This window comes from Molothrus ater, chromosome 5, assembly GCF_012460135.2.
Source record: "Molothrus ater isolate BHLD 08-10-18 breed brown headed cowbird chromosome 5, BPBGC_Mater_1.1, whole genome shotgun sequence".
In the NCBI taxonomy this organism is placed as follows: domain Eukaryota; kingdom Metazoa; phylum Chordata; class Aves; order Passeriformes; family Icteridae; genus Molothrus; species Molothrus ater.
The window spans coordinates 67,918,333-67,930,855 of record NC_050482.2 but is presented as its reverse complement, the minus strand read 5'-3'; the positions used below and the strand labels follow the sequence as shown (position 1 = coordinate 67,930,855).

Sequence of the window (12,523 nt, the reverse complement as noted above, 5' to 3'; positions counted from 1 at the left end):
TTTGGACACCAGGAAAAGCTGTCACAAAGCAGCAACACAGAAAGGGACTCTACTAAGCTTCTAGGTTATATACAACTTTGGAGAACATCCAAAGAGCTTCTCTGGCCAAAACTTACATATTTTAGTACTGTGAGAAGGCAATCCTGGTGTGACATGGATTCTGCTTTGGGGCAACATGGTGCATTTGTGCAGTAACTGGCAAGGTAGCACAATAAGAATCTGCAGAATAACCTTAAAATTGGATCTGTCTAAATAAAACTGAGTTGGTTTGCCATTCAACAGGCTTCCTTACAGGCTGGGAAAACAGGCCAGCATTTCAGCATTCAGTAAAAAATCTTGCTCTCCCTGTGACAAGTCACAGAAAGGCCTGTCAAAGAATCTGAGGAAGGAAGAAAATTCCCCTTCCATAAGGGCATGCTACTGTCCTTTAGACACACACCTAGAGCTGGCTGTGAATATTAAAAGCACCTTGCTTGCAATAAATTGGAGAGCAGTATCTGAGATTACACATAATCTGTGAGTTTTCCTGCTGAAGTCAGCAGTGGTTTCAGAGCTTGGGACAGACTGTTCTTCCCACTGTTCCTGATGTGATGGGAACTTCAGTTCCATCACCTCACAAGGAGCCCATCTTCTCATAAGGTGAAAACCAGCAACAACTACAGCAAACCTGCGAGAAAACTTTCACCTTTACCACTGGCTCCTGTGCTGATTGTTGCTAGAACTGCACAGGAATTAATTTCCATGCCAGAAAAGCACCAAGGGAAAAATCACTGACCATTCAGCTGCCATGGAAACCTTCCATTGCTCATAACACTTTCAGGACACTGTTGTCAGTTGGAAAGCCAGTAGTAGGTTGTTAGTTTTTGTTTATCCTGTTTTATTGTTTGAACTGTCTTTGGTGGAAAAGCAATTGAACTGTCCCCCATATGTATGGAAATCCTGGCTAAGGCAAAAATGCCAAGTGGGTTATTGTTTCAATGAAAGCAGATAATTTTAAGCTCTCTTTCCCTTTGAGCTCAAGTGCTTCACTTTTCTATTGAGGCTCTATGGAGCATTAGCTTCCACAAAGGTCTTTTTTTGAGCTAATGCATATGTATAAAAGCAAGCTCTATTGTGGCACTCCAGATCTGTATGGTTGTATTAGAAAATTAACATCCTGCTTGTATTGGAAGATTATATATGCTGACACCCTGCACAGAACAGATTACTCCTGATTATGAGCAATAGCCTGTCCTCAGGAATCTGAGTCCTGCACAGCAGTAACCCCAGAGGATCAGGGAAATTACTCACTATTGGGAAGCTCTGGGTGTAAGAATATCCTGCAAACAGAGCCCCACTGCTCCTGGGTCTGGGTTTGTCCCACTGGTGCCTGCTGCAGAGGAAAAGTGTTTCTTTGTACTCTGTACCAACAGGTTGTGAAAGCTGTGGCACATCAGAATAAGATAAGTTCCACTCCCAAATGCTGTCCTTGAGGATAAAAGCTGTTGTGCTCCAACTGCAGGGCAGATGTCAGCCAAGTACAAGGCAATACCATGACAGGAATAATATACTGTGGAAGTTGTGGGATGCTTTTCAATGTCCTGTGGAAGTCTGCAAAACCATTTTCAAATTCAGATGCCTGATAAAGTGCACTTCCTTAGGAAGTGCTGCTGTGCCACAGCATTCCCATTGCAAGCAGAATTACACCAGAAATCATTATGAATTAAAATGGTTGGTTTTTGTTTTGCTATAGTTCTAAAAGTCTTAGATTAGTTCTAAAATTCTTGGAGACCTCCTGAAACTCCTGCTGGTTTGAAGGCTGGCATTACTCCAGACAGGACAGGTGATAGAGGCAGTTTCTGTAGTGTGGATACTAGAGATATAAAAGCTTCTTTGAGACAATTTATCAGTAGGCAATAGCTTGTGTTTGAGAGCTACTCTCCTGATCTCACATAGCATATGTCTCTGTGGAGCTGAGAAAGGCTGTCAGAGAAGATCTCCTTTTCCAAAAGGCACTTTTGAGCCTGGCTTCTCAAGCAGATCTTTCTGTCAGTCACAGACCCAGCCTTTCAAAACTCTACAGATTTTAAAAGAACAGAAAGAATAGTGAGTAATTCTAAGTTGCCTTCAATGAAAAAGCGTTTTCTTTCAGTCTCCTGGGCATCTTTTTCCTTTTATCATGAGTGCATTTTGATGGCAAGCTCAGCCTGTAACTGTAGTGGTGGTGCTGGGGTGTCAGGCAGCTGGATGTCAATAAATAAATAAAGAAATATATTGCCTTTGACTTGAAAGCCCACATTGCTTCAGTCATGTCTAGCTGCAGCCTGCCCAGAGCAGCCTCTGCCTCTGGGAGAGTGTTCTCATAGCAAAGCAATGGATTCACAGGCACAGGGTGAGTTTAGAATGCTGGTAAAAACACAGAGACTCATCTGAAACAGGTGAAACTCAACAATCAAACAAAAATCTTGGCTAACCATTCCAACTGCAGAAGGAGAGAGTAGGTGACTGCTCAAAAGTCCAGGCCTAATCTTCAACTAGAGCAAATCAGGATGACATGACCGTATGCTAGTATATTATTAATGCTAGTACTCAAAACCTAGTGCTTGATGTGGAACTTTTTTTAAAAGCTCAACTGACTTCCCAGATGAATTTTCACTGTTCTAAAACACTGGGCCAAATTCTGATTCTTAGTCAGGTTCCAATAAAAGAACACACTCATTCAAATAAATCCTTGCTTATGTTTTGTATGTTCCAGAAGGAATCTTGACCTATGGGGGGTTTGAATGGGGATTCAGCAAAAAGAAGAGTACTTAGTACTTCTTGAAACAATGACAGCTGGTTTCTTTGTCTGCCTAAGTGTGTGATACAGTAATAAAGAAACCAGAAGGGATTCTAAGCCTCAGAATCAGAGGCAGGTCTGAGTTGGCCCATAACTAAGGAATTTCCAGATCCACAAGTTTGAAACAAACATTTTACAAAACCAGACGGCAATGGCAAAAATCTGTATCTCACTCCAGAATTTCATAATCAGTGATACAGCCATTCATTTTCATGGAGGAAGGAGCCTATCCATCTCTTAGAGATGAAAAGCAATCTGAGGGAGGCCTTGAGGATTCTCAACTGTCCTTGGGGAAGGACTAAACAAACCCTCCTAAATAACATATTTTGATTTGACTACTATACATCACCCACTTCCAGATGAAGTGAAAAGTGGCAAGGAAACTTTATCTCCTGAATCTTACATGTCCTGCTCTGCTGAAACTTTGGGCCCTGTTTTAACATTTAAAACATGAGAAGAAGAAATGAAACTCTGTTTTCCTGTAATTTTCCTATGTCTTTTCCCCTAAAATATATTGGACTTAGCCAAATCAGGCTTCTCCTAATGTCAAATCAGGGTACTGCCATTCTCCCATGAGCACGCTGGGTTATTTTAAGTAAACTCCATTCTAAGCCATGATTACATTTAGAGTTGGGTTTAACTTCAGCCCTCCTGGCCACATTCCAGCTAAGATAATTATGTTCTGGTTGCCAAAATTCTCAATGCAGTTTCTGCACAAAACAAGTTATCCCTCATACAACCCCTTAAACACTTGTGCCTGTTGTTTTTAAACACCTGTCACATTCTATCCTGAAGGTGGCTGAACTCTAATGCTGTGAAAACAATCCCTGCATTTACAGTTCATAAAGTGCTTTAGGATCCTTTGGGATTAAGAACATTAAATGAATGCAAGCTGTAATATTAAAAATACATGAAACCTTAGAGTAACTGCTGCCATTCTTTTTGGCACTGTGTCCAGATGTATGAGGGACTTTACTATTCTGACATATTCTGAAGAAGCAACGCAGCAAAGCAAAACCATCCAGGAGGTTCCTGGAAAGCAACAGTGACAGCTTTCTGACACAGGCTGTGGAGGTTCCCACAAGGAATGGTGTGCTGCTCCACCTCATACTAACAAACAGGGAAGGCCTTGTTGGAGATGTGAAGGTTTGGGTCAGCTTTGGCTGCCACTCTGGACCAGATGAACCAGGATGGTCCCTTCCAACCTGACCCATTCTGTGAACAATAGCTGCAGAATAAAGAGGTTCTCAAGAGTGGATCCAGCTGATGCTTCCAGTACAGTGCCAAGAGCACAAGCAGCTTGGTGGAGTGCCAAAGAAAGGGCTAAACTGCCCCAGTGCTGTGTGCCCCATCTAGCCTGGTTCCTGCAGGAAAGGGTTCATAATCTTAAAAACTCAGCAGGTTCCCAACAGCAGGCAGGTGGAGAAAAGTGATCACAAAGAATTTCTCCAAGGGCCTGCAAGTCATTGACTGACTCTTAAAGGAAAGCAGAGATTGAAATTACAATATATTCCACATATCACGTGTTTTAAGGCAGATCACAGAATAACACAGAACTGACCTAGGATGGAAAAGATCTATGAGATTATCAAATCCTACCTAAGGCCTAACATCACCTTGTCAACCAGACAGACCATGGTACTGAGTGCCACATCCACATACTCTTCTTTACTGAAACACCTCCAGGGATGGTGAGATGGATCCCATCTGGTCCATTCAAGCAACATCCACGGGCTCAAGGTAGCTCCCAGGATAGGACAGAGCCTCAAAATACTCCAGCATGATACAAGCTATAGCACTGATATGTTTAGCTCATGTGTCAAGGAAATTTGGAGGGAATAGCATATTGCCCCACAGCATAAAGGCCATTTTTATTTAAATAATGCTAAAGGGAATAAAGGACTCCTCTTGCCTAAACTTGTTCTCTGTGAGGCTAAAAAGTACACCACATATTATGGCATTTCCTAACTGCAATCTCACATATTCTTGAGCATCTCCACTTATTACAATGGTGTATTTTCAAAGAGGCATTAATCCCTCCTAAATGTGTATTTCTTTATCACTTACAGTACCCCTTTCAGCATTTAAAGGGTGTAATTTGGTCTGCAAGATGGGAGTTACCCTCAATGTATTTCTATTACAAGACACTGTGAAGTGTACAAGAATCTTTAGAAAAATTAAAATAGACCAGTCATTTGCACTCTTCAGTCTACTTATACTGGTTTTGAAAGTCTATCACCAACAAGGAATTTTAAAATAAGAACACTGTTATCCACCGGTTTCTCTTTTAGATATTATACAAAACCAGATCTGCTTATTCTGGGCACTCTGTCCCTTATTTACTTTTATGTTAAACAAGAGGTTCTTCACTAATGTCCAGAGCGAGTTAACATCACAATTAAGATAAGAACCTGGATCAATAGATCTTCTTTGGCCTCTCCTTTCATCCCCTGTGAGTTTTGCTCATCTTGAAAAGCCTGACACTTGCCTGGCTTTCCCTCACAGTTAAACCCAGCCCCTGACACATGATCTGAGTGCAGGTGTGGCTGCAGCGCTCTTCAGAGAGCAGCAGGCACAGCTCTCTCCCAGGATTTTTCCTGGGAAAGGCAGTGAGAAGCTCAGAGAAGAAGAGAAAACCATTCTTATCTCTACTGCACTTCTCCTGTTGCTTTGCACATGTAGAATGCGTTAAGGAGATTGTTTACCCAAGTGATTTATTAATTGGATTCTCCTGAGGGTTGTTTGGATTGATTGGCCGGTTGGGTCAAAGCTGTGTCCTGTCACAGGTTTTTCTTTAGTATTCTTTAGTATAGTGTCTCTTTAGTATGTAACTTAGTACAGTATCAGTGTAATGTAGTATAATTCCTTCATTATAGCTTAATGAAGGAATTGTTCAGTCTCCTGAGTCATGGAGTCAGAGCACATTACTCCCATGCCAGGGCTCCTTGGCATGATGTGTGGGTACTCACGCCAGCCTCGCGCCGCAGTTCTCGCCTTCCATGTCCGCTCCGGGGACGTTGTCGGTGTTCACGGACTCGGTCTCGCTGGTGGGCATGCTCACTGCAAGAGTCAAAGGGAAGAAAAAGAGAGGGATGGCCATTAGAACCTGGCACACATCTTAATGAGTGCATGACTGAAGGAGCTGGCTTCGTGAAAAGACCCTCAGGTGCAGCTCCTGAGGATGAAACAATTTGCTGAGCAAGTCTAGTGCCTCCCTGTACAGAGTAGGGTGGGCAGGTAGACTTCAGGAGCATAAAAGTAACTCAAATGCTAAAGAAAAGAGAAGAAGCAGCTGCTCTCCTTCTTTCAGTGTCAGTTTCTGGAAATTTTAAGAATGAGAACCACTGGAAAGTAAAAAACCTGACAAACCCAGCAAGAAGCTTTTGTTTGATTCCATTGAACATTTAAAAAAAAAAGCCTCTTTACCTGCAGCAGCCCAACCACCTCACTGCCCTCCCAAATCTTTTGTGTAATGATTAGAAGACAAATAAAAATTACCAGGATTGAGATGCATGCAGATAAACAGCTTCTGTCAGCTTGATAGCAAATACCACATGAAAAAATACTGATGGCACGTGTGTCATTTACTAACCATGAATGTGATTCAACCTCACACCTAGAAACTGGACCTAGAGGTATAAGAGAGAAATTCAGAATCTCTGACCCACTCAGATATTACCAAGAAAGGGGACAATGAATATGGACTCTGGTGCAGCTTTATATTGACTCTCACAGCTAAGAGCTGGATAGAACCTTCTAGGCTTTTACAGAAGTACCATGGAACAAACAACAAATGAAAGCAACCTTAGGTGTGAATCTCTCTCATCTAGATTCAAGAACCTGGTTTTAGTTGTTCTCAAACCTCAAGATTTTATTTGCTTCTACAGACCAAAAAAAATCCCTCAAACGCACACCATTTTCATTTCCCCAGTTGCCCACAGCTCCTGCATAAGCTCCAATCACTCTTTACACATAATCTTAAAGGCAGGAAAATGGACAGGATCCAATATGTGTCCTGTTCCCTCCTTACCCATTTTGGAATACACAAAAAAAGAGGACAAAATGTTATACTTAAAATTGAATGATGGAGGAGTTAAACAGACTTCCCCCAGGAGTCTGGTAGAACTTCAGAACATGACCTGCATTAGCTGTTGGATACATATCTCAGATGAGGCTTGAGAGCACATGCTCTTAGCTGTTGGAGAGATTTCTAACAGTTACATATTCATACAGGAATATGTAACTCACTAGTAAGAATATGTCTATTTGTAGGTCATTGGTGTAAAATGAGCCAATGTAGAAGAAATAGGTTCTGCATTTCATTTGGGAAGATGCTCATGGGGCCATGGTTTTCTTTCAGGGGCTAAAAAGACATCAGAAATGTTCTTTCTTTCAAAAATGTTCTGGTTTACTGCTTTGAAAGCATTATGGTACAAATGTCCCTCAAAATGAGCTATCTTTCCTTCATCCCATCACAACAATTCACATACCTCCAACACACTTACTGGGAAATCTAAAATTCTTGTACTGTGTTCTCAGGACCACATGAAATAATGGACTCTCTAGCACTTTTGACAGAACTATGAAATATTGTACTCAATGGTGCCTGCTCCTTTATGAAGACAGATGTTTTAATAATCTTGTCTATTTGGAAAGACAAATTAAGGAATAAACTGAATTCATGTTCTGATATACATGAAACAGTCAAGTAAGCTTTGAGAGAAAAACCAACATTCAAAATTAATTTTTTTTTGTCCAGAGTAAGCCTTGCAGGAATAAAACCAAAATACTGATATTTCACAAGTCAGTTTGGAAGATGAGGTAGAACACTTTCAAGACATATTTGAGCTTATTTGCAAATAGAAAACTATTCCGAAGACATCAGCAGGAGATTGATTTGCAGAGCAGCTTGTTATCCTGAGTGCATGAAGAGGACACTGCACAAGCAACAGACAAAGCCAGGCACTCACATGCAGGAGAACACAAATCTGATTTATAGGCCAGTCTGCACAGAGATATACAGACACACAGACACATGCAATGTGGACACAGAGTGCAGTGGAACATTACCATGGCTTTCTGTGGAGTGACTAAACCAAGCAAACTTTCCTTTCTTCTCATCAGGCAAACCAGCTGGAGGGCTTCCTTTCACAGACAAGATGGTCAGTGTCAAGTACCAGGAACAAGACATCAACAGAGAACATGCAGCCAGTGACAGGCAAAAGACAAAAACAAGGAACTCAGCTTACACCTGATATCCACTTCTGTCTGAAAACTTCATCATGTGAGTTAAAAGTGCAAAATGCAAAACACAGGTATACAGAGGTATGAAATATCACTAACAGATTGTCAGACCATAACTCTCACTTGGTTCCTGTTGTTTTTTATATCCAGCTCTTGAGAACGTGAACTTAATGAATTTAAGTTTATGGGTCATATCCCAGAGACATCTTGAGTGTGTCCTGTTCTTCCCTGACTGTACTGGCGCAGAAAGTCAAACTTCTGTAAAGTGAGAGGTGCAGGTGCAGTGGTACTTGGGCTGAAGAGACCCCATGGATCACTTTGCTGGCACCACCTCACAGGAGCTCATTACATTGTGCTGATGGAAAATGTTAAGGACAATCAAATGTATTAGCACGGTATGAAGTAATAGAGGAACGATGGTCTAGAGGATAAAGGTCAGGACAGAGGGGATATTAGGGCTGAGTTCCCCAATGCCATGTGCTCTCAGAAGCACAATCTCTTTACCTGGCACCTCATTCCACCTTCATTCATATCACCAAGGGACAATCAGGTGTGCAGTGCTGTGAGGTTCATTCAGGCCAGTTAACAAAACCAGAAAATAGAAGATGCTGCAGAAGAGTTGTGCATAAACTGGGGCTGAATATGAGAGGAAGTAGACCAAGTACAGCCCAGATGGCTTTCTTATCTGACTCAGTTCTCAGAGAAGCCAGACCCTGTGCCCACACCCTGGCTCCAGTCTAGAAACAAGGCAGGCATTTTTTGCAGTCCGGGTAATTAATTACTGGAACCATGTACCAAGAATGCTGGTGGTAAATCCACCACAGGAATGTTTTAATCAGGAAGAGATGTTTTTCCAAATGGTGGGCTCAAGTCCAGACCAGAGTTGTGTTTAGGACCATGGCATACAGACAATGCTGTCTCAATGGCCATTTCCTCCCTGTAATTTTGGGAGTTGAGACAAAGACAAAAAAATATGCAAAGGCTGATACAAATCATGGTGGCTTTGCTTACATGGCAATCTCCTTTTTTTAGATGTATCATTGTATCCATAACCCACTGGAGCTGATGAAATCTCCCATTAGTTACATATTCTCTAGGCAGCATAGATAGCAATTATTTTAAAGGGAAATGAAACGACTTTCTAAAGGCAGACAAGTATCTCATGGTTTCAGCAGAGTGCAAATCACAAGGACCAATAGGTTTGATATTCTCTCTCCAGTTCCTTCTGAAGCCTTTGCACTTCTTACATCTTGCCACAGTGTGGCTCATCGCTGAACACAGACTTTTCTCCTGGACTACCTAAACTCCAATTTCACATCACTTACATGGCATTCCTGCAGCAGTTAAAGCAGCAACAAAAGCTATACAGCAGCTTCCTTAAAAACAAATCTGAAAAAATGTTTTGCGTTATGTTAATTCTAGCTCTGAGACCTAACAGACAGAGAAAAGCAAGAGCAGAGTCTGCAATCTGTGGATGACTAGGCAGATGTGCAAGACCCTTTGAGAGCCTCTGTTCCATGTCACTGGCATCAAGCTCTGATACCAGCTCTACTCTTGCACTAACATATGTCCCTCCCCCGATGAAATGCCCCATGGGCATGCAATGAATTATTGGATGGCAGGTTGCCAAAAGACAGCCAACCACTGAAACAGAAAGCTGGCACAAGCAAATACCCTTCTGTGCAGTCCTGAGACAATTTTTCCTTCACACACTTGGAGAACAATATTTGCGTCTCAGTTCAGAAAAATAATTTCCACTGTTTCATCTTGCATTTATGAAATTCTTGTCATCTTGGCAGTGGAAGTAATTTTAATATTCAGATTTATTTGCATGGATTATATAATGCTGTCACACTTCTTGCTGAATCTCACTTTAATACTGTGACATTTTAAGACTCAGAGGCAATCATGCTTGGGCAAAGGGTGCCCAGTTCCAGAAACACAGACAAAACAAACTTTTCACTGATTTAAATGGGACATATTATTACCTGACTTTGCAGATCTGGGCATTAACTATAAAACTGGATATATTGGAGGCTATTCACATTGTCTGACTTCCCCTCTCTGATTTAGCTGTTCGAGTTAGGCTACAGAGGCAGATAGAAACCACAGGTTTTCTGAATGCCCTGCTGATGTGTCCCTCAGTTGTGTGGACTGGTTAAAGAAGACATTTACTTTACATCCTTGGTTTAAGCACCTGACTTGAAACAGTGGGACTATCCAGCAGTACTCATCGTGAAAGAGCCTTGCAGTGGGTTTTCAGATTTAAAAAAGCCAGCAATACATTTGATTGACTTTTATAATATGCTCACTCAGAATCTAATTTCTCCAATATGCCAAAGTCTACTGGTAATTAATTACTTTGCAAAATATGGGTGTAAATAGCCCCCTTTGCCCACACTGGCATTTGAGGTCTGTGAGACCTGAAGCCACTTGCCCATCCTTTCACTCTATTGTGTCACGTTGGCCATATGACCAAGCTTTTGTACATACCTGTTCAGTTTCTCTGCCAGGGGGGTGTAATTCTGCAGTTGCCCTGCCAGCCTCTCTGAGAGGTGCAGATGACACACATCACACTAAGTGCTAAGTCCTATAGTTATTACTGATGCTAATGTCTCCCAAGAGGGACTCTGCACTACTATAAAGCAAATCTAAAGAGCAAAGTAGTCCTGTGAGTTCTCTAGCTGGCTTCAAGATTTCTTTTCCCTTCAAGCACAACAAGAATAAATTGCAACACCATGTCTGCTTCCTTTAACAGTATGTCCATCAAGTGAATGACTTTGTCTCTGGTAAAACCCTGCTTCCTTTGGTGCCTTTCATGCCCATCATTTCATGAATGAGTCTATGGGCAGAATATCAATTGACTCGTGTTTCTTTGGTGGAGAGCTCTCATTTTAATTAATATGTGAATATTGCCTATCTTTCCTCTTCTGCCTGTTTTGAAAATGCTGCAGTCATTCATCTTACTCATTAATTTAAATAAGATACAGCTTTCACTGTGCTCCATGCATGCAGTGCCTTGGGAACAATCAGTGGCTATGCTCTTAAATGCAAGCAGCATCCAGAAGGTAAATTGCAGAGGTAAGACATTAGTTTTCCATGGATGTCCTGATTTTGTCAGGAAAATAGAGTAGATGTGACTGGGGAATTCTTTAGTGTTTTCTGCTTTGAAAAGGAGCTCTGTGACAGAAAAGCTTTTACGGGAGAAGAAGAAAGGGAACTTGAACTATGTGTAGCATCTTGGTGGTTGCATGCCTCCCAAACTTAGACAATTTGTCAATAAATCTAGCACAGTAAAAAATACCCAGAAAAATTGTGAAAATACTTGGAAAAGTGTTTTCTAAGGGTTCAGAGACTAATCCTCATAAGGACAGTATTATACACTATATTACATTAAACACATGTAACATACACACTTTGCATAACCTGATTTTGGATGATGCACAGATGAATACAGCAAGGAGAACAAGCTGGATTCACCCTCTCACTCAAGGTCAGCCACAGAACACAAGGATAGCAATAAAGTAATTGCCAGTTGCATCCACTTCAGTCAAACAGGAAAAGACTTTTGGTAAAAACACCTTTCCATCTATGGAAGGGACCACAGCCCCTGTGTAGGGCCAGGACCTGTGATGACACCAAGCCAGGCTGGGCACTGGGCTGCAGCAGAGGCTGGTGCAGTGTAACACTGCTTTACTGAATGGAGCAGCACAAAGCAGGAGCATTGCCAATACTGAGATGAAGTATTGTACCATCAAATGTTTCATTCATAGATAGATTATCTATTTTACAATATAAATTGCAAAGTGTATATTTTATTCATAAATGCTTGTTTTAACTCATCCTTCTCCCCTTCCAAAGAGTCACCATATGTCCATACAAATGTTGAGGAGATAGAGCTATGGGCTACATAAATCTATATCTTACAGAAGGGGAAGAGGAGAGAGAGTGAAATGTATTAATTGTGCAGGCCTGTGATTAACAGATCTGTCATTACCACATGCAGATTACTGCTCACCTATAAATGCATTACCTTGCTACTAATTAATCTTCCTGGGACTTATTTTACTGTAACAAACTCCTCAGCTAGTTTGAACAGCTGTCATTTCCCTTCTTTTTATAGCAATATTGACAGTAATATGCTGGATTCCATAAATATTTGTTCATTACAGCCAGTGAGTGGAATGCACGTGCACAGAGGACCAAGTAATGGGCACAGTCAAACTGCTGGCCCTGCCAAGTGACAGCCTTTGCCAGTGGCACACATGTTTTGCTCTGGAATTGAAAGGAAGAACTTCAAATCTCTTTGCATTTCCTGCCTGAAGGACAAAGCTTTTCTTTGCATAACCAGTGGTATCTCAAAATATCTTGTAAGCACAGGGCATGGGACTCCCCCAAAAGTAGACTTTGCAGAAAGGAGTCTCTCTGCTGAAAAGGGCAAGAGAGGCAGTGTGCCTGGAT

The 12,523-nt window shown here is 41.5% G+C and overlaps 1 protein-coding gene across 1 annotated transcript in view; it reads right to left on the bottom strand.

The window, feature by feature from the left end:
- The window catches only part of CACNA1C (calcium voltage-gated channel subunit alpha1 C), a 416,820-nt gene that overhangs the window by 113,108 nt on the left and 291,189 nt on the right, over positions 1 to 12,523 (bottom strand). Inside the window, exon 10 of the mRNA XM_054514808.1 lies at positions 5,788 to 5,878. Coding sequence (XP_054370783.1) covers positions 5,788 to 5,878 — 91 coding nt within the window. The remainder of the gene's footprint in view (positions 1 to 5,787; positions 5,879 to 12,523) is intronic.